This window comes from Crinia signifera, chromosome 1, assembly GCF_055691185.1.
Source record: "Crinia signifera chromosome 1, ASM5569118v1, whole genome shotgun sequence".
Taxonomy (NCBI): domain Eukaryota; kingdom Metazoa; phylum Chordata; class Amphibia; order Anura; family Myobatrachidae; genus Crinia; species Crinia signifera.
In genome coordinates, this window is record NC_139217.1 from 374,177,717 (window position 1) to 374,204,233 (window position 26,517).

General features: G+C 45.4%; 1 protein-coding gene across 1 annotated transcript in view; it reads left to right on the forward strand.

The window, feature by feature from the left end:
- Positions 1 to 26,413, forward strand: part of MORN3 (MORN repeat containing 3) — a 31,901-nt gene extending 5,488 nt beyond the window's left edge. Inside the window, exons 2-6 of the mRNA XM_083151362.1 lie at positions 4,895 to 5,050; positions 9,734 to 9,891; positions 14,814 to 14,973; positions 16,414 to 16,577; positions 23,907 to 26,413. Coding sequence (XP_083007488.1) covers positions 4,895 to 5,050; positions 9,734 to 9,891; positions 14,814 to 14,973; positions 16,414 to 16,577; positions 23,907 to 23,963 — 695 coding nt within the window. The 3' untranslated portion in view covers positions 23,964 to 26,413. The remainder of the gene's footprint in view (positions 1 to 4,894; positions 5,051 to 9,733; positions 9,892 to 14,813; positions 14,974 to 16,413; positions 16,578 to 23,906) is intronic.
- Positions 26,414 to 26,517: the final 104 nt, after the last annotated feature.

Sequence of the window (26,517 nt, forward strand, 5' to 3'; positions counted from 1 at the left end):
CTGCATGATATGTGAACACTCCGAACAGGGGGTGGAGAGGGGCGTGAAGGGCTATTTGTGCTCATTACCATATGCATACGCCCCGCGTTTCATGGGCGTTCCCATGCAAACGCTGGGCGTATGTATGGTAATGCGGCCGTGACGCACGTGTAGGGGGCGGACATATGACATCGCCGGATGTCAGCTGCCCGCCCAGATCCCTGCTTTTGCAAGGAAAAATGTCCGTGTGGTCTGAGGTTACGGGAGCTGGTGGAGCACTCGGTCCTGCATTCGATGGTCTGCGACCATCGAATGATGGGGGAGGTTCCCTTAGATGGAGGAGGCGTATTCCGTGTAAAATACACGTGCGGTCCGTTCGGCCAGCTTCTTACCGAGTACGGACGGAGTTGGCGATCCGTATGGAAGGCGGGGTTTCGCACGCACGGTCCTGGCCGCATAATCGGATCCGGCCGCACCGACCAGAATAAGGCCCATAGTAACATAGTAATTAAGGCTGAAAAAAGATGTTAGTCCATCGGGTTCAACCTATCTAACTTGTAACTACTGACTTGAGTAAGTCATATCTATAGGATTCCCTTAGTGGCCAAAAATGCATCCAGTTTTTGATTTAAATTCATTAACAGTAGTTGCTGTAATCACCCCCACCTGCACTGAGTTCCAGAATTTTACTGCTCTAATGGTGAAGAATCCTCTTCCTAATTCAGTACAGAATTTATTTTCCTCGAGCCTCAGTACATGCCCTCGTGTCCTAAGTATAGGCCTGTTACTGAACAAATCAAATCATCACCCAGTTCCATACGATTCCCAATCCTGTATACATACTAATCATATCACCTCTCAACCTCCGTTTCTCCAGTGAAAACATATTCAGCCTGGTTAACCTATGTTTGTATTCTAGTGATTCAAGACCTTTTACTAGCTTAGTGGCCTTCTCTAAGTTCTCTGTACCTGTTCCAATTTATTTATGTCCTTTTTAAGGTGCGGTGTCCAGAACTGAACACAATATATTCCAGGTGTGGTCTCACCAATGCCTTGTAAAGAGGCACTATCACATTGGCATCCCTTGAATCCATACCCCTTTTAATGCATGCCAGTGTCCGGTTTGCTTTTGCTGCTGCACTTGAGCAGTGTGCACTATTACCCAATTTTTCCTCTATGATGACCCCCAAGTCCTTCCATACAGCAGAATTCCCTATAATAACTAAATTTACCCCATAACTAGCTTGTTCATTTTTGTTACCATAATGAATTACTTTACATTTTTCAATGTTAAACTGCATTTTCCATCTTTCCGCCCACCTTTCAAGTTTATTTAAGTCACTTTGTAGTGTTTCCACATCCTCTCCTGAGTTAATTTCCTTTCTCAATTTTGTGTTGTCTGCAAATATTGCAATTTTACTCACTATGTCACTTTCAATATCAATAATAAATATATTAAACAAGGTGGGTCCCAATATTGAACCTTGCGAGACTCCACTTTGGACCTTAACCCAGCTGGAATGTATGCCATTTACCACCACTCTGTCCCTGATTGTGCAACCAGTTTTTAATCCAATTACAAATTGTATCCCTTAACCCTAAATTACTTACTTTCATTAATGACCTTTTATGAGGCACTGTGTCACAAGCTTTAGCTAAATTAAGTGGTAGAGGTGGGGCTGCAGCACAGCCAAAAATGTAACCACACCAACTGCCATACAAAACACTGCCAAAAATGTTGCCGCCTGGAACGCAACGGAAGTTGGTGTGGTTCCCCTATATGGAATTTAGACTCCGCTGCGCTATGATTTGGGCATTTCCAGATGTGGCATCAGGCAGCCACTAGAAATACTCTTGTGTTTGCCCCCAATACACCCACCTTCCCATTTGAGTCTCTGAATAGACTCTTTGAATAAGTGCGTGAGCATAGTTACATAATTTAAATATAATTTGTATATAATAGGAACAGTACTATTAGGAATATATTAGGAATGAGGGAACTTCTATTGTTATAAAAAATAAAACAATAAATGTAAATTGAGAGTATTTTGATTATATGTTGAGACCTTAAAACCATGAACTTTTAGATTGCTATGAGAACTGGAGTTGGGAAACACTGCTATAGGCCCCCAGCAGCCCTTCTAGTGTACTGAATAGAAATACTTATCTTGCAGTAACACTAAACTGTAAATCTGTTTGAATATAGCATATAAAAACTAGGAGGATTTTGTCATATTTTGATCAAAACATTTAAGCTTGCAGACCATCGTCAATGGACCCAATTCTCTGCGAGTCTTTACACTAGTATATATGGCCAGTACACTGTTACACTGTTACATTGCAGCTGAATGTACGCTCCCCCAGATACAGAGGGGAACATCTACAGTTCCCTTGTTATCCACACCCAACTATGCCCTTTATAGCCATTGCACGCTGCCATCATAGCACTAGGCCAATATTGTGAAATAAAACTATATATATGCTAACAATAATATACTGCAAATCTGTGTGTATGTAGCAAGTAAAACTATTGTACTGAACCAAACATCTCCCCTGGAACAGCTTTCAGTTGTTGTGTGAACCACAGACTATGCCAATTTTGGCCAGCCTTAAAGGAGCACAGCCATATACTATATTTCTGCCCAGTTCCTGGCAGTATCAGTTCTCACCTTGTGGGTCTTCTCCTCTCAGAGGCCCGATAGAACCAAGTGTAGACCATTCATCTCTGGCCAAGCAGACAAAATGTCTGGATTTGGCATGTGACACAGTCTGGTGTCCACTTTCGTTGGTGTAGCTTTCTCCACATGTGTTCCTGAGGCTGCAACTCTAAACCTTCTCTGGCAGGATGTACAACGGGGCAGTCGTACGATCTGGTTGGGCTCTCTCTTCTTCTGCATGTAACACTTATTACAAGGGGTATGCGGTCGATGGGTTGACACGCCAAATGTCGCCATGCATTGAGTCGACCACTGACGGTTGATCTGGCTTAGGTCAAGACCTGAAATAGGTCAACGTTCCTAAGGTCCACATTGATGGAAGGTCTACACAAGCATTAGATCAACAATGACTAGGTCCTGTTTTTTTGAGAGGACATGTGCCGGACAGGCGGTATTTCATGCCCTACCATACACTAGGGCGTGGAGGGAGAACAGAATAGTGTGCCGAAGCATGTCAACATTCGGGACAAAAAAATGAGAAAACCCCATGCCAACCTTTTGACTGTCGACCTAATTCTTTGGTCATCCTTCCTTCCATGTTGACCTCAGGCATGTCAATCTATTTCAGGTGTCTACCTAAGCCATGTTGACCCAATGCATGTTGATCTTTGGGTGTTCCAGCCAATGACCCATACCCTAAAAAGGTATGAGGCCTCAATAGAGATGGTAGTTAGAGGGAGCGGTCAGCAGGGAAGTGTGAGTGCACATTCGCTAGACCGCTGTGATAGATCAGTATAAAATGTAAACATACTGATGCTGCACTGCAATCACTGCTTCTCATGTTTGCCTCATAATTTATTACAATAAAGATACTGTCATTTAGATAACTAAAGATACAATACAGTTAACTGGTTTATGAAAATAATACCAATTCAAATATAGGACCAACAGTGATAGATACAAAATACTACATATAGACGATGCTACTAACTACCAGTCGCTATAACACCTTACAGGGCCTACACACGGGGCAACACTGCTGAGCGATCTGTCTATCTAGATAGCTCAGATCGCTCAGCAAGCTCTCTCAGCACACAGCGCTGCACAGCGATGTGTCAGGGCCAGTGTTCTCCGGTGGGAACACTGGCCCTGACCGGAGTTTTAAATAGATTTATCCAGCACGCTGGATAATCGCTGGGCGGTAGCAATGCATGGGGCCAAAGCAAAGTAAAAGCATTTTCTAAGTGATCTAGTCAGCTTGCTTAGAAAATGCCCTGAAGTCACCCTGTATGTAGGCCCCATTACAGTACTACACACTAAATGATCACAATCTGGATGAAATATTTCCCATTATATGCAGCATTCTCCATCAATTACCAGGTGTCATATTCCAACAGCTAAAATGTACTAACTTTCTGTAGTTTATAAAAAAAATATTATACTGTATTTAAACAGTGTTATACCGCTTTCACATCACAAAGCCGTGTCCAACCCACAATTTTGATCCTCACACTACCCCTTTTCCACTAACAGAAATAACCCGGTAATCTCCGCGGGGACGCGCATCTACCCGGGTTTTTCTGCTAGTGGAAATGCTCCATGTCAAATAACCCGGTTTGGATTTCCTGGCAATCCTACCCAGATAATGATAGGGTAGCACCCGGTTTAAAATAAAGGCAAAACTTTTTCAAATAAATATTTCTGGTCTATTCTTTAATCAGAAAATGTTTTGTTTAATGGTGGCCCCTTTGGGTAATGGTGGCACTGTTTTATGACCTCCCCTTTGGTAAAGCCCTTTAAAAAGGCCTTTTCTTATGTAATCTATGGGAAAAACAGGCTTGACCTGGGTTAAGTGTAAACGGGGCTGATCCAGCAATTTACCGGGTAGCACTGTAGCGGAAATGTGTCTTAAACTCAGGTCCAACCCGGTATCGATCCCGGTACAAATTACCAGGTCTGACCCAGGTTGCTAGTGGAAAAGGGGTATAAACCCGGATCACCCATTATACACAGGGAGTGTATAACCCTTATTATAACCCAGGGGAATGACCAGGTTGGTTTACCTAGGTTATATTAAAGTGTGGTGCTTTAACACCTTGACCCGGGTTGACCAGCCAACAACCCGGGTATAACCTGGGATTTAGGTGTGGTGTGTAAGGGGTATTACGGTAACTTATCCTATTAATTTAGGATATTTATTTGATACATGAGAATAGCATCTCAATCCATGGCAAAATATGTTGTGTTTATGATTTCAGGTACAGAGGAAATGCCTTTACTCAAACAACCCAGAGGCATAGAACTCCCATGGAAGACATGGGACCAAAAAGCTCAAAAGTCAGGGCTGAGGCACACTGTGTACAGTGTAAATGGAGATCAGTATACCGGTGAATGGTTAAACAACCTGAAACATGGTAAGACATTTGTGCCACATTTGAATATATGGTCTCCTTTTTAAAAGGGAGAAACCACCGTGCAGTTGCTAAGTGCCTATGGGCCTTACTTAGGTCCATTCGCTGTGGCCATTCATTTGCATGGGGACTGATGTTTTGTTATTGTGCATGCGCATTTCTGCGCATGTGCATGCTCTGGGTGGGTGCGTCCATGGCGAACAATCTGTTCGCTGGGTGCACGCACCTATCCTTGCTTGTGGAGGGTGGCGCGAGGGGAGGTGGGCTGGCCCATTAGCATATGGGAATGCCCAGCCTTTCATGGGCATTCCCATGAGAACACTGGGAATTCTCATGCTAATAACCGATGGCAGCTGCCCTTCCACTTCCCCCGAGCGTCCATGCATATAATAAGTGACTTTATAGCCACTTTTAAATTGCGTGCGCCTTTGCAACCATTCGATGGTGACTGTGCTGTGTAGCATCCATTTGCAAGCCCTGCATGTGAATCCACCTTGCGAATGGGTGGCAGACGGCCACCATTTGCAAGGCAGGGTTTGAGTGACTCGCAAGGGTGCGAATTTGCATCCAAATGAGTAAACCCAGAATAACCCCCTATATCTGTAGTTGGCATAGGCAGTTTGGGAACTTAAAGCATACCTCCCAACTGTCCCGATTATCGTGGAACGTCCTGGTATTTGGGGACGTTCCCGCCCGGGGCCGCTATTGTCCCGCCGTTGGGGGGGGCAGTTGGGAGTCCCTCCCTGTCTGAAAAGAATAGACGCTGTACATTAAATAGACACAGTGTCTATTTAACGGCACAGAGCGGCAAGAAACGGGAGCATGGCCTTAGGACGCGTCATCCCGCGAGGCGCCTCTCCCTTTTCATAGGCCATGTCCCCTTTTCATAGGCCACGCCCCTGTCCTGACCCAGCAGGACATAAAGTTGGGAGGTATGTTAAAGTGATCCTGGTAAACACTCCATGTGGGTGGGCACTGTTGGCAGAGCCAAGACAATACTAGGTGAGTTATCTCAGCTACAATACAGCAAAGCTCGTGGCCTACATAGAATAGAGAGAGAGAGAGAGCATCCATGTTACTGGCAAACAGTACAGCATGCATCCCAACCAGTGGCAAAACTGCAACCACCATACAGTGGCTATGGGTTGTTAGGTCAACAGTGTCAAAAGGTCGACCACTATTGGTGGAAAGTCAAAATGTCGACACATCAAACAGGTCAACGTACATTATGGTCCTGTCTGGCAAATTCCTTCTTAGATGGACAAAACCATGTGCACTGCAGGTGGGGCAGATGTAACGTGCAGAGAGAATTAGATTTGGGTGAGTTATTTTGTTTCTGTGCAGGAAAAATAATGACTGCTTTATTTTTACACTACAATATAGATCTCACTTTGACGTAAAACTCCAACCAAATCTAATTCTCTCTGCACAAGTTAAATCTACCCCACCTGCAGTGCACATGGTTTTGTCCATTTGAGAAGGCATTTTCCAGAAGGAGTGAACCAGAAGAACCCCCATAGTGTTTATAAATGTTTCCTTATACTGCGGGGTGTGTGGCAATCAATGGTCTGTTCACCTGGCGATTTCCTTAATCACAGCTACAGCTACAGATGCTTTGATACTTCCTCCACTGCAATCCTTATGAATGAGGAGTCACACAAGAGAAAAGGAGAAAATAACTGCTATTGTAAACAATACTTAATGATTCCCCTCCCCAATGATTAATTAATATATACAAAAAGTATATTTCTCAGGCTCAATGGAGCCGCTGTAATAACCCCTAATCTACTATTTGCCCGAAATGCTCTATGTCCTCAGCTACATTTATACACAATACCTAGCAATGCTCTAAGATAAAACGCTTCTGGTTTAAAATACATAATTTTATTCAAACAAAAACTAAGTTACAATTTTCATGGAGACCACTCCTAATGGCTGACTTGTCACCATGGCCATTGGATTTAATCCCAGCTAAACTATACCCATAATTAACAACTCTGACTACTTTAGCCAGATTACTGATACTGAGATATTGGCTGGACAAAAGATGTCCCTCTATTGAACTATTAAAATCTGAATTACTGGTATAACTCCATTTTGATAGGCGTACAGCATGTTATGACATTGAAAAGGGCGTAAAGTTGTTTACTAATAAATGGGAAACATATTTAACATACCTTCCAGAGGAGACTTCAACCTCTATAACCAAGGTATTCGAAAATACCACTTGGTCACTTATGAAAAACCTTTCCAGATAAAACAAGGATATAAAATGTTATAACTTGGAGTATCCCCCTTTCTTCCTTTCCCACTACATCCCTTCCTTTGCCCCCCTTCTCCTTCTCCTTGTCCCTGTTATAACCTATGGTTTTCTTTTCTTGTTTATTCTCTCAAATTAAAAAAAGAAAAACTATATGATAATTTGAAATAACAAATTCTTGGAATACAAAGTTCGGATAATACATTGGCTTTTATTCATGTATTTTCAATGTGACAGATATGTAATTAATATGCTGTTTACATAATCTATTTGTATCCATAATTTAACCAATAAAAAAAAATATATATATATATATATACAAAAAGTATAATAAAATCTATAAAACAAGGAGAGCAACAAACTTTGTGCCAGGCTCAGGCACAAGAAGGGCCCTTATTCAGATCTGATTGCAATACAAATTTGTTCTCAAAATGGGCAAAACCATGTACACTGCTGGTGGGGCAGATGTAACATGTGCAGAGAGAGTTACATTTGGGTGGGGTGTGTTGAAACTTAAACCTCATTTGCAGTGTAAAAATAAAGAAAACCGAGGGCTGTTTTAAGCAGGTGGTGTCACAAACCACCGAAGGTACCATAGCTGCTGGCACTTTAAGTACCAAATTGTTAGGATCTGACTTTGTAGGGAATAGCCAATCAGGGTGTAGGGTGGAGCTGTCTATGCTTAAGGCAGAAGGAAGTTAGGGTGAACTTCCTCTATGATCCAGCTTTCCCCTCCCTCCCATCCCTATTTTTCTTCTTTACAGGCGGCGGTAAAGAACGGTCTTGTATATTTGAAATCATCTGAGGATAGTGGGGTGCGCTCTCCCGGCATTTGATATGTCGTCAGCACATGCCCCTTGGACGGGTGGGTGGGTTTGGGAGAGTTGAACACCAGCGATGTTTGAATGGTGTGTGTGATCTTTACCCCCTCCTTTCTATGACCGTTCTTTAGGGCCGCCTACCACTTAATAGTCAGAGATATTTAAATGTCAATTAATAAATTTGACAATATATTTTAAACGCCAGCACTTGTGTCTGTCTCGTTATTTTTAGTGTTAAGTTTAGTTATAAGTTAAATACGTTTTGCTAAAGTGTGCGGCAAAAAGGTTGCCGATGGTGAGTTTATGCAGCCAGTATATACCCTGCACAGAAACAAAATAACTCACACAAATTTAACTCTCTCTGCACATGTTACATCTGCCCCACCTGCAGTGCACATGGTTTTGCCCATTTTGAGAACAAATTTGTACTGCGATCAGATCTGAATGAGGGCCAAGATCTTTAACAGCAGTAGGAGCACACACACATACTGGAGTTAAAGTCATTTCAGAGATGACCTCCTTTCTCAAGATCTTGGATGCGATGGTGGCCAAAGGCTGCGTCCTCAGACGCAATATTCTGATCACGCAATTGCGAGCAGTATTCTGGTACAGATGCTGCCTTGCATTATAATTATACAGAATAGCACAACCGCATCCTTGTATCTGTGCAATTCTTATCAAACATGAATAAGCCCCAGTGTGCGCAGTTTTCACACTCCCAGCCATGACCAGCTCAGACCTGACCAGCATTCTTATAAACCAATACCCACTTTCTGATAGTCTGAAAATCTAGACGTACTGACAAATTCAAGCTTGCGAGCAGGCCCTACCTCAGGGTTGCCTACCCTCCCGGAATGGCCGGGAGTCTCCGGAAAATCGGGTACCCCTCCCGGCCCCCGATCGCGGCATTTAAATGCCGCAATCCGCGGGTCTCAGAGGAGGGGGCGGTGCTAAAATGGCAAAATCGCGTCATTTTAGCCCAGCCCCCTCCACGGAGATCCGCGAATCCCCCTGTTTACCATGATGGGGGCGGGGATGTATTAAAATACATCGCCGCCCTTCGCACACACCCCCCCCCCCCGCCGCGATGCCAGCGCATATGTACTAACATATGTGGCTGGCATCGTGGTGATGGAGCCCCCCGCGATACCTGTACTCTGGTGTGCGGGGGGTCTCCATCACCTCCCTGCTGCCTGGCTCTCCCCTCACGCCGGGGACAGCTAAGCAGGCTGTCCCCGGCGCGTCCTCCTCCCCCCTGCAGCCGGAAGGATGTCTGGCTGCTTCACTAGGGGGAGGGGTCCAGGAGGACCCTTCAGGAAGGTAAGCCAGAGGGGGGGTCGGTGAGGCGGCGGGCTGCGAAAAGAAGCCCGTATGCTTCTATAGGGTATCGCCACCCAAAGGTGGCGATACCCTTCAATGCGGTATCATTTTTGATACATTGGAAAATGCGGTAAAACCGGGGTTTTACCGCATTTTCCGTTTGATACATCTCGCCCTAGGAATGGACTGTTCTTAGTTACATTTTTTTTTTTTTTTTAAACACTGTCCCCAGTATCCTACATTCATTTTCCAAAATGATCTATTATTATAATTGTACTATTTCAGGCCGAGGAACACATGTGTGGAAAAAGACAAATGCCACTTATGAAGGAGAATGGAAATGTGGGAAAAGGTGTGGTTTTGGGGCATACAGTGTGCAAGATCCAAGCACTGGTGACTACGTGAAAGTGTATTCTGGGTCCTGGGAGAATGATAAGAAACATGTAAGTTTGACCTTTATGTACAGTACAAATGGAGAGAGATAGGAAGTACAGTACTTTTGGAATTCATAGTGATTTATTTATTTATTTTTTAAATATGTTTATTAGATTCATTTAATTTAATGAACTAAACCAGCCATGGGCAAAAATTGGCACTAGTTTCACAGGTATGGATGATTAGGTCACCAGCATTATGGTCGACACCATCAGGTCGACATGCAGGAAGGGCGACGTGACTTAAGGTCTACATGTAGGAAGGTCGACATGACTTAATGTTGGCAGGGTCATTAGGTCGATATGAGTAAGGTCGACATGGGTAAGGTTGACAGTTAAAAAGTCAACATGTTTTTTTTTTCCACCCGAATGTGGACACAGTCAACATAGACACTAAAACGTAGCACCGCGTCCTCTCCCATGGCTCGCTACTCTCGCCATGCTTCGGACACACTATTTTATTCTCCCATCATGCCCTAGTGGATGGTAGGGCATAAAATACTGCCTGTCAGCACATGGCATGTCGACATGGACACCGAAACGTGCCACCGTGTTTCTCGCATGGCTGCGCAGAAATACTGCCTGTCGACCTAATGACCCTGTGGACCTTATCATGTCGACCTAAAGTCATGTTTACCTACCTGCATGTCGACCTATTTGGTGGTGACCCAATGACCGTATCCCAGTGTCACAAGGAGGCACTGATGGTTGTTTTCAATGGAACCTGTTGCCAGTGTTGTACTAGCAACTGGTCTCACAGGGGCTCACAATGCAGTGGTATGGGTCCATGTGTATGGGTTTGGCCAGTCTCCAGAGGGGGTGTGGCTAAGCATTTACAGCAGGCATTCCCAACCTCGGTCCTCAAGGAACACCAAACAGTCCAGGTTTTAGTGATATCCATGCTTGAGCACAGGTGGTTTAATTAGTACTTCAGTTATTTATATTTGACCATTTGTGTTGAAGCCTGGATATCACTAAAATGTCTGTCATGAGGACCGACTTTGAGATTGCTTAACTTACAAAGTGCATGGTCAGGCATACCTAGTCGCCTACCTGACCCTCACCATGAGGGAGAACATGCTCTGTTCCTGGACTTCCCTGGTAATGTAGGATTGCCATCACCTGCAGTGAGCTAAATAATTAATAAGAAAGGTGTTTCACTGCAGGTGATGGGATGGCAATCATACATTACCAGGGAACTCCAGGAACAGAGCATTTTCTCCCGAATGGAGAGGGTCAGGTAGGCAAGTATGTGGTCAGGGCCCCTTGAAAAAATATACAGATAGTAAATACTGATGGTGCATGCAAGGTACCAGATTAATACATGGTTGCCTACCTGACCCTCTCCATGTTCCTGGACTTCCCTGGTAATGTATGATTGCCATCACCTGTGGGGAGCTAGGTAATTGATAAGAAAGGTGTTTGATTGCCAGGTGATGGCAATCATACATTACCAGGGAAGTCCAGGAACAGAGCATTTTCTCCCTGAAGGAGAGGATCAGGTAAGCAACCCTGCGGTATTGGTGTGTGGGTTGTGGTGCGAGAAAAAAGTGTCTGTGCAGGGAAAATACTGACTGCTTTATTTTTACACTGCAATATAGATCTCACATTGAAGTAAAACACCACCCAAATCTAATTCTCTCTGCACAAGTTACATATGCTCCCCCTACAGTTGACATGGCTTTGTCCATTTGAGAAAGAATTTGTCTTTGCGAGTGAACCAGAATAAGGGCCAATGTATTTGTTGTTTTAACCCGGGCTATTTAAGGGAGTTTTCTAAGCGATCTGACTGGATTGCTTAGAAAATGCTCCTACATTGCTCTGTATATAAGGGCCATAGCAATAGCGATGCGTGGTTCCAATATCACCAATACAATTCAGTGACTGTGTATGCTTAATATCATTTGCCCAGGAGCTGAAACGTTTGTTTCATTGTAGAAAGACATGAATAAATAAATAATGCACTTAATGCGTCAGCACAATGTACAATTACATGTTCAGACAGCTGCTCCTCCAGAATGGTGCTGTATAGAACAGATGGATTTCTCAACATCATCATTATTTCCAACCTTTGTGTTCTGAGTCTTGTGTAATGTATATCAGGCCCAATACATGGTAGGAAAGAAAATATACAGGGTGGCATTGGCTTATGATAAACCACCAATTTTATAGGTCACTTATGTCGACAGTCATTAGGTCAACTACGTTGGGTCAACAGGTGGCAAGGTCGACAGGTGTCTAAGTCGACATGGGTGCTTTATTATCCGCGGGGGCGCCCAAATTATAGTTACGCCGCTGTGCACAATGTATCCACCTATGAACCACATACTGTACCTTCAGTGGCGTAACTAGATACATGTGGGCCCCATAGCAAAAGTTTGTAAGGGCCCCTATTTATCACCTAATGCTGAAAAATGTATACAGCACATGATAGTTTGACAGGCAAAGTGGGCCCCTCTCAGCTCTGGTCCCCATAGCAGCTGCACCCCCTGCACCTATGGTAGTTCTGCCCCTGCCTTCCAGAACAGTGCACAATGTATCCACCTATGAACCACATACTGTACCTTCCAGAACAGTGCACAATGTATCCACCTATGAACCACATACTGTACCTTCCAGAACAGTGCACAATGTATCCACCTATGAACCACATACTGTACCTTCCAGAACAGTGCACAATGTATCCACCTATGTACCACATACTGTACCTTCCAGAACAGTGCACAATGTATCCACCTATGAACCACATACTGTACCTTCCAGAACAGTGCACAATGTATCCACCTATGTACCACATACTGTACCTTCCAGAACAGTGCACAATGTATCCACCTATGTACCACATACTGTACCTTCCAGAACAGTGCACAATGTATCCACCTATGAACCACATACTGTACCTTCCAGAACAGTGCACAATGTATCCACCTATGAACCACATACTGTACCTTCCAGAACAGTGCACTATGTATCCACCTATGAACCACATACTGTACCTTCCAGAACAGTGCACAATGTATCCACCTATGAACCACATACTGTACCTTCCAGAACAGTGCACAATGTATCCACCTATGTACCACATACTGTACCTTCCAGAACAGTGCACAATGTATCCACCTATGTACCACATACTGTACCTTCCAGAACAGTGCACAATGTATCCACCTATGAACCACATACTGTACCTTCCAGAACAGTGCACAATGTATCCACCTATGTACCACATACTGTACCTTCCAGAACAGTGCACAATGTATCCACCTATGAACCACATACTGTACCTTCCAGAACAGTGCACAATGTATCCACCTATGTACCACATACTGTACCTTCCAGAACAGTGCACAATGTATCCACCTATGTACCACATACTGTACCTTCCAGAACAGTGCACTATGTATCCACCTATGAACCACATACTGTACCTTCCAGAACAGTGCACTATGTATCCACCTATGAACCACATACTGTACCTTCCAGAACAGTGCACAATGTATCCACCTATGTACCACATACTGTACCTTCCAGAACAGTGCACAATGTATCCACCTATGTACCACATACTGTACCTTCCAGAACAGTGCACAATGTATCCACCTATGAACCACATACTGTACCTTCCAGAACAGTGCACTATGTATCCACCTATGAACCACATACTGTACCTTCCAGAACAGTGCACAATGTATCCACCTATGTACCACACACTGTACCTTCCAGAACAGTGCACAATGTATCCACCTATGAACCACATACTGTACCTTCCAGAACAGTGCACTTTGTATCCACCTATGAACCACATACTGTACCTTCCAGAACAGTGCACTATGTATCCACCTATGAACCACATACTGTACCTTCCAGAACAGTGCACTTTGTATCCACCTATGAACCACACACACTGTAACTTCCAGAACAGTGCCCTGTCTATCCACCTATGAACCACACACTGTACCTTCCAGAACAGTGCACTATGTATCCACCTATGAACCACACACTGTACCTTCCACAACAGTGCACAATGTATCCACCTATGAACCACATACTGTACCTTCCAGAACAGTGCACAATGTATCCACCTATGAACCACATACTGTACCTTCCAGAACAGTGCACTTTGTATCCACCTATGAACCACACACCGTAACTTCCAGAACAGTGCCCTGTCTATCCACCTATGAACCACACACTGTACCTTCCAGAACAGTGCACTATGTATCCACCTATGAACCACACACTGTACCTTCCAGAACAGTGCACAATGTATCCACCTATGAACCACATACTGTACCTTCCAGAACAGTGCACTATGTATCCACCTATGTACCACACACTGTACCTTCCAGAACAGTGCACAATGTATCCACCTATGAACCACATACTGTACCTTCCAGAACAGTGCACTTTGTATCCACCTATGAACCACACACTGTACCTTCCAGAACAGTGCACAATGTATCCACCTATGAACCACATACTGTACCTTCCAGAACAGTGCACTATGTATCCACCTATGAACCACACACTGTACCTTCCAGAACAGTGCACTATGTATCCACCTATGAACCACATACTGTACCTTCCAGAACAGTGCACTATGTATCCACCTATGAACCACACACCGTAACTTCCAGAACAGTGCACTATGTATCCACCTATGAACCACACACTGTACCTTCCAGAACAGTGCACTATGTATCCACCTATGTACCACACACTGTACCTTCCAGAACAGTGCACTATGTATCCACCTATGAACCACACACTGTACCTTCCAGAACAGTGCACAATGTATCCACCTATGAACCACATACTGTACCTTCCAGAACAGTGCACAATGTATCCACCTATGAACCACATACTGTACCTTCCAGAACAGTGCACTTTGTATAATGACATTTGCAGTTGTTGTTCTGATGTCTCTGTAGGGCTATGGCACGTATTACTATAGTGATAAGGAGTACTATGAAGGAGACTGGGAGGCTGGACAGCGCAGTGGCTGGGGCAGAATGTACTTCGCCAATAGAGACATGTATGAAGGAGAATGGCAGAAAGACAAGCAGTGTGGGCAGGGGCTGCTGCTAAAAGGTATTGGCTATCTGTAATATTATTGTATGAAATTCTATCATATATATATATATATATATATATATATATATATATATATATATACAGTGGCAATTAGACTAGTAATACTACTAATAATAGTCATAATAATAATTTATATATATACATAGCGCTCTTTCTCCAATAGGACTCAAGGTGATTGGAGATGGTGCCAATCACTGGGCAATATGACAGTACAGCACACTATATGGGGTAGTGTGTTGGACTGAAACTATTCTTATTATAGCTTACAGTATTGCGCAAAGACGCAAAGGACAATAGGCAGCATAAACCAAGCAAAAGCAATACAAATCACACTGAAAAGGTATACTGCAAGATTAGCATGAAAAACAGCATCTGAAGATCATATCCACATTATTTATGTGTAGCATCTATAATTAACCAAACATAATAATAAACTACGTTCCTACAAGAAATATACTCAATAGATAATAAATACAAGCAAAACACCAAGGGACACTTGAATATATTTCCAATAGGTGAACAGATGGAAATTTTGTCTTGGGTAAAACTCGTGTACTGAGCTTTGTTAGAATCAGAACAAACCTTTCCCAGAGTCCATCTGCCTCTGGGTGTAAAAATAGACTGGTAATGCGCTAGCAAGAGGTTTCTGTTTTGGTCTGTATGGGTTGAGTTACACGGTCCTTGCAGCACAGCACTGAGTGGTGTAGGTTCTCAAAAAAATATTATAACTTGGATGAGAGACGGAGAGAGATATAGGGGTCAATCCTATTATTTGCGATGGGTGCAATGTGCCCTTTCTGCAGTGTTTAAACGCTGGCAACAACACCTGATTTTGCACCCCTTGCAGGTTGGTTTCAGCCTGACTTAGCTCAAACTGCTCGCTGCCCCAAGGCCAAGGTTCTCAACCTCGGTCCTCAAGTACCCCCAACAGCTCATATTGTCTAGGTCAGTGGTTCTCAACCTCAGTCCTCAAGGACCCCCAACAGTGCATGTTTTCCAGGTCACCTGGCAGGTGCACAGCTGCAGTCATTACTCACTGACACATTTTAAAAGATCCACATGTGGAGCTAATTATTTCACCTGTGATTCTGTGTGGAGACCTGAAAAATGTACACTGTTGGGGGTCATTGAGGACCGAGGTTGAGAACCACTGGGTCTAGGTCACCCGGCAGGTGCACAGGTGCACTCATTACTCACTGACATTTTAAAAGATCCACAGGTGGAGATAATTATTTAACTTGTGATTCTGTGTGGAGACATGGAAAACATGCACTGTTGGGGGTACTTGAGGACCGAGGTTGAGGACCACTGCCCTAAAGGAAAGTGGGCAAAATTCCCCAATTCACCAGCACGTGCTATGTGGATAGACCACGTATACAGTGGCGATGTGGACAGTTTAGATCTCCAAGTAATCTAATGCTTTGAGTCTATTAACAGCCAATGGAAACCGCTATGAAGGTGCCTGGAAAGGGGGAAAGAAGCATGGACCTGGCATATTCTACTATCTGGATAAGGACCAGGTCTATGATGGCGTTTGGGAAGATGATATCCCAAAATGTGGCATAATGGAGGGATTTGGACATGCAGGTTCTATTCCAGAGGTAAAGTGATTTAAACAATTAAACATGACCAAGAAGTGATCTACGCAGACTACTTGCATTATTCACTTGCAGCTTAAATTGTTATATAACTTTATAGTGTAGAACTAGTGTAGGAGCCCTTTCTCAGGAGGCAGATAAATAAATATTTTCTGCATTAAACACTGCTGTGTTCCTCTAATACCCCTTTCACATTGCACTTGTAAGCTGGTATATTGCTGTTCTTTTAGTATTTTAAAACGGTACCAGCTGCAGTGTGAACGCTCCCCAGCCAATTTACTGGTTAGAGAATACCGGTATTTCAACACATTTCAAAAGCAGGATCCTACGCGGTTCTGAGCGATTTTTCCTGCAGTCTGAACGGCCCAGAACCGGAATGAACTACACATAATAATGTGCACAAGGGTCATTGGTTGTCTCCCTGCATGTTGTCACTGCCCACAAGCAGGAAGTGCACAACTGAGTTTTATTGCAAAGAAGCTGTTTTTTTTTACGGGTGAAATGGGTTGAATGTGAAAATTACAAAACGGTATATAAACAGTAATATACTGGTTACAACATGCAATGTGAAAGGGGTTTAACTGGCTTTTGACCTTTTTATGAAACGTTTACAAAAATGGGTTGAAAGCAGGGTTGCAATGTGAAAGCAGTATTACACAGTTAGTTTGTGTTTTCAATTTTTCAGGTTCCAAAAAAAAGAAAAAGCTGGTCAATGATTTTTAAGGCAGGTTGCCATATCATTGAGTTTAGTACTCAAACCAGATTGCTAACCTCACAATGATTTCAGGAGCCTCTTTAGGCATATGGTAATTTTAAACATAAAAAGAAAAAAACTAGGAAAGATGAGCATTCAATAGAAGTGACAGTTAACAGTAAAGCTGGGTACACACCTACAGATTTACCTTTCCAATCTATCTGGTGGGAACAAAAATCAGGTATGGGCAGGGTCAGATTTGTGACTAGGCCCGTGAGGCATGGGCCTAGGGATGACACTTAGTATGGGTGGCAGCCGCTGCCTGTGAGTCTGTCTGTGACCAGGCAGGTAGCAGCTGCAGCATCGCAGAGCGGGCAGTGGCGAATGCAGCCGACATGATTCAGTTGGCGGCAGAGCCGCTCATCACTCGCTGGTGCCTGCTCACTACCCACATGCACACACACAACCAAGGCCAGACTGGGACCAGAAATTGTTCCTGGCATTTTGCTTCCTCCCACATGAGTCGTGGGTGGGGCCTCGAACCCGCGATCACAATGCTTCCCAGGCGCGGAACTTAGCACAGCGCCAACCCGTGCCAGCCGTCCCTAACATTTCGAGCACACAGGCCAACCTGTAGCAGGTGGGACCCTTGCGCAGTGAAAAGGGGGTGTGGCCTCATGGTAAGGAGGCATGGCATCACAAAAAGGAGGCATTACACATTATGGAACACACCGTAATGCCCATTGCACATTATGCAACACAAGTAATGCCCATATTATGCCCCCTGTAATGTCCCTTACACATAATTCCCCCAAGTAGTGCACCTTAAATATTGCCGACATAACAGCACCCCCCAATATTATTCATTTTAACAGCCCCCTGTCCTAAAATTTCTGCACCCCTCCCCTTATAATAATTCAAACATATTTGTAGATGGCAGGAGTCAGCCGATGTCAGTACACAGCAGGGGCAGCCCGCCAGCTATCAGAAGCAGCACCCTGAGTCCCTGAAGCTGGAGGAGCAGGAAAAAAATGCAGTCCAGGACCACAGACCCATATGCCCGTCCACCGCTGCTTCATGCTGTCAATATGTAAATGACATGGCCGCCCAGCCCTCAGCACAGGAGGTGGTTCTGTAAGTGTTAAAGCCTGAACAAATGGCTGCACAAAATAGGCCCACAAGGCCATTGGCCCCCAGTCCAGCCCTGCACACATCCCAGAGGCTCCTCTGCCACTCAGGCTCACTGCCGTCTGACGCCCATTCCCATTGGCTATACTATACACACAGCCTATTGGCTGCTGCCTGCTGTGTATAGAATAGGGGGGACAGCTGAGCTGAGCAGCGCCTGTCCCTTCCAGTGTGTTTGTGATGTTGTTCCTCAACCTCCAGGCCTCCCTCCCTCCCTCTGGGTCAGTCCCCTAGTAACTAATAGTTTATTAAATAATTATGATTATATATATATATATATATATATATATATACTAGGTGATTCATTGCTCCCTACGGGCGGTCTTAACTTGTGAGCACTCACCGCGCAGACATGTGGGTACTGGCAGGGGAGTGCAAAGCAGATGAGGTAGAAAGTGTGATTTGTGCTTAGGGCAACGCTCTGTGGCTGTCATGGAGAGAGGAAGGAGTGTTGTGCAAGGGGGGGTAGAAAGCGCGGGTTCAGCGGGGGGTGGTGATGTCCTGGGAAGGCAATGTGTAGTGAGAGGGCAGTCATGTGGGGAGTATTAAGTCTCCCCAGCACTATTCCTCGTTGTGTCTCCGCAGGACTTTCCTTTCCTGAGTCTCCCCAACACCATTCCTCCCTGAGTCACCCCAGCACTATCCCTCCCTGCATTGCCCAAACACTATTCCCCAATGCGTCTCCCCAGCACTGTTCCTCCCTGTGTCTCCCCAGGACAATCCTTTCCTGAGTCTTCCTAACGCCATTCCTCCCTGAGTCACCCCAGTACTATCCCTCCCTGCATTGCTCAAACACTATTCCCCAATGCATCTCTCCAGCACTGTTCCTCCCGGGACTATGTAAAAACCGGACCGGACTAGACTCCGGACTGCCGGACAGGACATCAAAATCTGCAGTCCGGAGCTTATAGGGTCCGGTCCGGGGGGTGTCCTGTGGTGTCTTGTCCGGGGGGGTCCCTGTGATAGCTATCATCAGGGACATGGGGAGGGAGATTACAGCCTCCCCCTGTGTTCCGGATCGTCCGTTTTTGCTACATGCCCGGACCATACACAGAGACTTTATTCTACCCCTCCTCCTCTACCTGGTGACAGGTGTCACAGGCAGAACCCCCAGACAGGACACCCCCGGACAGGACACCCCCCGGACTGGACGCTACAAGCTCCAAAATGCAGAGTTTGATGTCTGGTCCGGCGGTCCGGGGGTTTTGTCCTGGTCCGGTTTTTACCCATACCCGTTCCTCCCTGTGTCTCCCCAGGACAATCCTTTCCTGAGTCTCCCCAACGCCATTCCTCCCGGGACTATGTAAAAACCGGACCGGACTAAACCCCGGACTGCCGGACAGGACATCAAAATCTGCAGTCCGGAGCTTGTAGGGTCCGGTCCGGGGGGTGTCCTGTCCAGGGGTGTCTTGTCCGGGGGGTCCCTGTGATAGCTATCACCAGGTACATGGGGGAGGGGAGATTACAGCCTCCCCGGCTGGTCCGGACCGTCCGGTTTTTGCTACATGCCCGGACCATACAGGGAGGCTTTATTCTACCCCCCCTCCTCTACCTGGTGACAGGTGTGACAGGCAGCCCCCCCGGACAGGACACCCCCAGACAGGACACCCCCCGGACCGGAGGCTACAAGCTACAAAATGCAGAGTTTGATGTCCGGTCCGGAGGTTTTGTGTTGGTCCGATTTTCACCCATACCCATTCCTCCCTGAGCCACCCCAGCACTATCCCTCCCTGCATTTCCCCAACACTATTCCTCCCTGCGTCTCCCCAGAGCTATCCCTTCCTGCATCTCCTGAACACCATCCTTGCTTCAATGTCTTATTAGCGTCACCCCTCCTCCCTATGTCATTCAAACACTTTTGGGACTGGGTAAAATGACCCCCCCTCCCCCCCCCCACATGTTCTATCTATTCTACTGTAACCATTCACATAAACATGTAGTATAAGTATGCTTAACATCCCCCCCCCCCCTTTCTATTTTCCTCCCCACTCACTTGCCATAAGGGAGGCCTGAGGGTGGGTTTATTGTTCTCCACCTTCTACAGCCGTAGCAGTGCGGATCCTGTCACAAACTGTATAAAGAAATAGGGGCTGGGAAAGCATTACTTTCTGTGTGCATGCTGTGTTTACAGCACAGCGGTAACACACTGCTACTGCAGCTGCTGCTCCTCTATGCGCCGTCATAATGAGTTGGGATGGGTGCTCAGTGACGCCACCGCGGCTTCTTATTCCTGGCTGGGTATTGGAGGGGTAGGCAGGCCATGTGTGAAGCACCACCCCCTTGCTTATTACAGTGATTGACATGGGTATACCTTTCAAGATCACCAGGCAGCCGCACAGCTTACATGGTGAGCGACTTGCTCTTAATATATATGCTCTTCATATATTTAAGCCAGATCTGTGTGTGTAGATCTGTGTGTGTATGTATAATGTGTTCAAGGACTCCGCCCAGCAGTATACACACACTCACAGATTGACAGTTCTGGGCTATTATATAGCGGGGCGGCGGCAAAAAATGTTGTGCCTAGGGGCGCCCTGACCCCTAAATTCGCCCCTGGGTATGGGAGCATATGACAATCAACCAATTGCTCCCAAATGCAGGATAATAGCCAAAAATGATTGTTCACGCTGATAGCGTTGGAAGCCACCGCCTGCTGCTGCTGTGTGAGCCCCACCTGGGCATTACTACGGAGAGCAGAGCACTGTGTGCGGGTCACAGGGAGGACATGGGAGGTCTCCGGCCTCTGCTGGGATGCTGCTGCTGTAGGGACGGCTCTCCGCCATACATGCCACTCTCCCCAGGACCTGAGTATGTCCAGTGATCACTTCAACACCACAACACTGGAAGATGCTTGGTTAAAAGACCTGTTTTTGTTAAACGGTATTAGTATGTGTTTCCCTGCTGCACCTGTGTATTATGTGTTACTACAAGCCTGCATCCATGGACCCTTTGTGCCTTGTGTTCTAGGTATTATATACCCTATGGCGGAGTTGCCTTGTTGTATAGTTATTATTCTAGATACATGTACCCTATAGCAGTGGTTCCTTGTATAGTTCTTATAGACACCCCCCCCCCCCTTTAAGTGACCACACACCCTATTTCTGGAGTGGGCCCTCGAATATCTGCTGGAAGTATTAAGTGCCCCCCCAGCTGAAATAATTGCCCTCCTGCTCTAGAGGTTAAGTTGAAAACCTCTCTTATTATTAGAACTAATCCTATTTTTCTGTACTGTGAGGGATATTCTTGCTGTTACAATCTACATAGGTTTTGTCGGCACTAAGGTCCTTTGATAAAAGACTCCATAGCAACACCTACTGGTGGCAATGCACTAGTACACTCTGTTTAATGTCCTGGATTATCCTCTCCAATAACGCTCAGGCACTAAATGAGCTGTGACATAATGTATGGTGAATTTATGATATATTGGAAACAAATTATTTTTAGTTTTGTGTACATTTAAACGATATGTGTCAGTAGGTGTGCTATAGTTCACAGATAATGTCTAGTTAGACATTTAATAGGTCAACACCAAAAGTTTTTCAATTTACAAAAGGGCGACACATATGTCGACATGAATTTCTCATGTTTTTGTGTCAATGTTGACATATGAGCATGTGGATCAACAATTAGTGTAGCGCTTCTCGCGCCTTGTTATGGGCCAGGTGCCAGTTACCATTCCCATTAGCAGTCCAAATGGAGGATAAAACATGAATCACACACACAAAAACTGTGAAAAACTCATGTCGACCTGTCGGATCCCGTTTGCAGTGTATATTTTGCAAGTAAAACTATCCTTTACTGTACCTTTTCCATTCTGTCAGACACAAATGTTAGTAATATGATTATATAGTATATAGCAGGTGTAGAAAGTTAAGGGGCTTGTCTCCTGAAGCAAACATTGGGCTCAAGGTGAAGTTATTCTGGTTACTCCTGTTGGAATGTGTGCCGGATGGCTGACAGACCGTCACTACACCGACGTCAGAATCCCGACTGTTGAAACCATGACACTCAGGATCCCGATGGCCAGCGGCTACTCTCCCTCGTGGGGGTCCACGACCCCCATAAACGGATAATAGAATAGGTGGCGAGCGTGGCAATCGCAGCAATCCCGCAAGGGGCTTAGTTGCTCTCCCCCCATTGTCTGAGTCCGGGCAGTCAGGGTCCTGACTGTGAGGGTCCTATACCACACCCGTTGGAATGATTTGCGGTAGGTATTTGCATTTATATGCTAATATGAGTAGAAGTTAACCCATGCAAAAAAAGGCCCACTGTGATGGCAACATTTGGGTAAGACACTGCATGATTTCAAACACAGAGAAAACCTTGTACATTGGGTCACCAGGCAGAGCCTGAAAGCCTCTGTAGACACATAGGCAAAAGGAGAAAGTAGACTCTGGTGCCCCAGCACCAATGGCCATGACACAACTGCCTTGGCCGAACCATTCCCTATTACCACCCCCAGGTGCTGACCTCCTGTCAATCACTTTGCAACTAGAATCTTGCTCACAGGTATGCGCTACATTGATCAATATGCATACCCAGGGCCAGACTGGCCTTGTGGCCGATTTTGTGTAGCCATTTTTTCAGGCTTTAGCACTTACAGCACCGCCTCCTGTGCTGAGGGCTGGGCAGCCACATCATTTACATATTGACGGCATGAAGCAGCAGCATGACGTCATGACGCGACCACCGCGCATTTGATCCGCCCCCTTGAGCAGCATGTGTGGGGGGTGCTGATGCCGGGGATTTCTGCCTGACTGATCCCTGAGAGGAGGGGACAGGGAGCCCGGTGTGCCTAAACACTGCAGACGGCTGCTGCTGTTAGGTCAGAGCCGGTGGGCGGGCATATGGCTCTGTGGTCCTGGACTGCATTTTTTTTTCCTGTTCCTCCAGCTTCAGGGGCTCAGGGTGCTGCATCTGATAGCGGTGGCTGACATCGTCTGACTCCTGCCATCTACAAATATGTATGAATTATAAGGGGAGAGGTGCAGAAATTTTAATTATGGGACAAGTGGGCCTGTGTGCTCAAAATGCCAGGGACGATTTCAGGTCCCAGTCCAGCCCTGTGCATACTGTATCCAATTGCGTAAGTACCTGAATTACCCCCATAGCCATTATAATACAGAATACTCACCCTGGTGTCTGCTAGATGGAATTGTAAAGAGTCTCTACATTTTAATATAAGAAAATAATACTCAGACATATTAAAAGGCAATGGATGGGCTAGGTCTACTAACAGTAGTGAATGCTGGATGATATGACAGCTTGCGGATGGTGCTTGGTTTTCACTTTAATATCATCTAATAACAAACGGATCCTAACTGTAAAAGAGAATTGTGTATAAACAAGTCTATACACATTATATATATATATATATATATATATATATATATATATATATATATATATATATTTATAACCCATACCAGTTTTTTTTTTTTCTTTTTAAGGTGAAACTAGTGGATCCTGAGGGAATCATAGAAGCAGCCAGGTCATCATTCCTTTAATTTCTAAACCATTGTATATTGTATTATGATGAAATTACACCGGCAATGTGAAGAATACCAGAAACCTGCTTTAAAGAACCTTTCAGTGCCAGACCAGCAACTACAGTATATATGACCTATTTTTGTCAAAGGGTTAGTTATGCATTAATTATGTAATAGTCTTTCCATGGTGACATTTAAAGCAGCAAATGTTTTTTAAAGGACATGTAAAAATGGAGACTGTCATGTTACTTTCTTGCGTGAGTCAATTCTAAATACATCGACAGCAGGTTTCCAAAGACACACAGAACAGCTTACATAACAATCCCACCCTTGTTAGTATTAGATCATTCAATTACATAGAAAATCTGATACAAGTGAACTGTAATCCACAGCACCAAGTTAGCATTTAGGTCCAACTTATATAATACTGGTAAGAGCTACTAGTGCGACATGTATTGTAAGAATCAGATTCATCAGGTATGTAGGAGGTCTATGGGCCAGATGCACTAAGCTTGAAAAGTGAAAAACAAATGGAGAGGGGCCAGCAAATGCAAACAGCCTGTAACATGACAGTTGGGAGCTTATTAGCTGGTTTAGCACTCTCCACTTTATCACTTTTCAAGGCTTAGTACATCTCACCCTATGTACTAAGGCCCTTATTCTGGTTCACTCTCAAAGGCAAATTCCTTATCAAACTGACAAAACCACGTACACTGCAGGTGGGGCAGATGTAACATGTGCAGATAGAATTAGATTTGGGTGGGATTTTACTACAAAGTGAGATCTATATTGCAGTGTAAAAATAAAGCAGTCAGTATTTTCCCTGCACAGAAACAAAATAACTCACCCAAATCTAATTCTATCTGCACTTTACATCTGCCCCCCTGCAGTGCACATTGTTTTGTCCATTTGAGAAGGAGTGAACCAGAATAACCCCCTAAGTCTTGGAGAGTGATAAAATGGAAGAGAAAGTACCAGCCAAGCAGCTCCTAACTTCCATACTGCAACCTGTATGTGAAAAATTATAATTGCCGATTGGTTGGTAGTTACGAGGAGATAGAGAGATTATGTTATTTGGAGTTTAACGTAATACTAGTACAGGGGTGGCCAACCAGTCAGAGGTAAAGAGCCGAAAAATATCTGTAGTCAAGCTAAAGAGCCAACAACATGCGCGCCACCAAAAAAGGGGTGTGGTCTATTTGGAAATAGGCCAAGCCCCATTTTTTGTGTCTATGCCAAGCCAAACCTTTCGTTTTTGTATCCAGACAAAAGGTGCTCTAATAAATGCACCTGAAACGTTGATAATTCATATGCTGCTGTGACAGTGTGCTTATTATAAAAAAAACGCCGGGGAGTGCCGCCGACAGTAGCAGTGCTGCGTAAAGCCCGCACCAGTTGCCGACAGTAGTAGCAATGCTTAAAGCCCGCACCAGTTGCCGACTAGTAGCGCAACATAACACCCGCTCAAGTTGCCGACAGTAGTAGCACAGCGTAACACCCGCAAAAGTTGCTGACAGTAGTAGTGCTGTGTAACGCCCGCACTAGTTGCTGACAGTAGTAGCGCTGTGGAAAGCCTGCACCAGTTGCCGACAGTAGTAGCGCTGCAAAACACCCACATAAGTTGCCGACAGGAGTTGGGCTGCATAACGGTCACGTCAGTTGCTGACAGTAGTAGCTCTGCGAAACACCCAGACCAGTTGCCGACAGGAGTAGTGCTGTGTAACATCCACACAAGTAGCCGACAGCAGTAGCGCTGCATAACTCCAAGACCAGTTACTGACAAAATAAAACTCACACTTTATTTACCTTCAAATCCATCTTCTGCTCCTTCTATCAGCCCTGACTGTGTAGCTCCGTCTCTTTCCTCCCGTGTTGCTCCGCCATCCATCCCAAGTAGCTCCACCTAATTTTCAGGCCATGCCATTGCCAGCCAGTGCTACCATTCATGCAGTCAAAGGGGATTTAGGAGCCGGGAGGGAGCTTCCTGATGCTGGCACCGCTGGCCAGAGAGGGCAGCGGCAGCCAGAGAGGACAGCAGCGGGGACGCAGAGCAGGGAGAGCATCTATACTGGACGGTGCCTCCTTGCCCTGCATCCTGTGCCTAGCCGCCGGGACCTTTGATCTCCCTCCGTCAGTGGTGAGACACCCGCACTCCTCCACCTTCCCCTCGGCAGCGGCATCCTCCCAGTGCTGAATACCCGCTCGAACTGAGGTGAAGAAATAAATTACATGCGGCAGCCAGGCTGCCTCTCCAGTGACACTGGCCGCGGCACCCTTGTAGCAGCGCTGCGGCTCCCCAGGGAGCCACGGCGCACAGTTTGGGAATCAATGGGTTAATGTATGAGAGGGGAGTGGGAGCAGGAGCCGCACTTTAACAGGGGGGAGAGCCGCATGCGGCTCGAGAGCCACGGGTTGGCCACCCCTGTACTAGTATATAAAAAAGACATGGCGTGTGTGTGTGGGTGGGGGGGGGGGGGGGGGAGACATAGGGAGTGTTGTGAATGCAAATAGTGGACACACAACAAGGACAATGTAGTTTGACACAAGTGCATAAAAGGGACACTTTTCTATG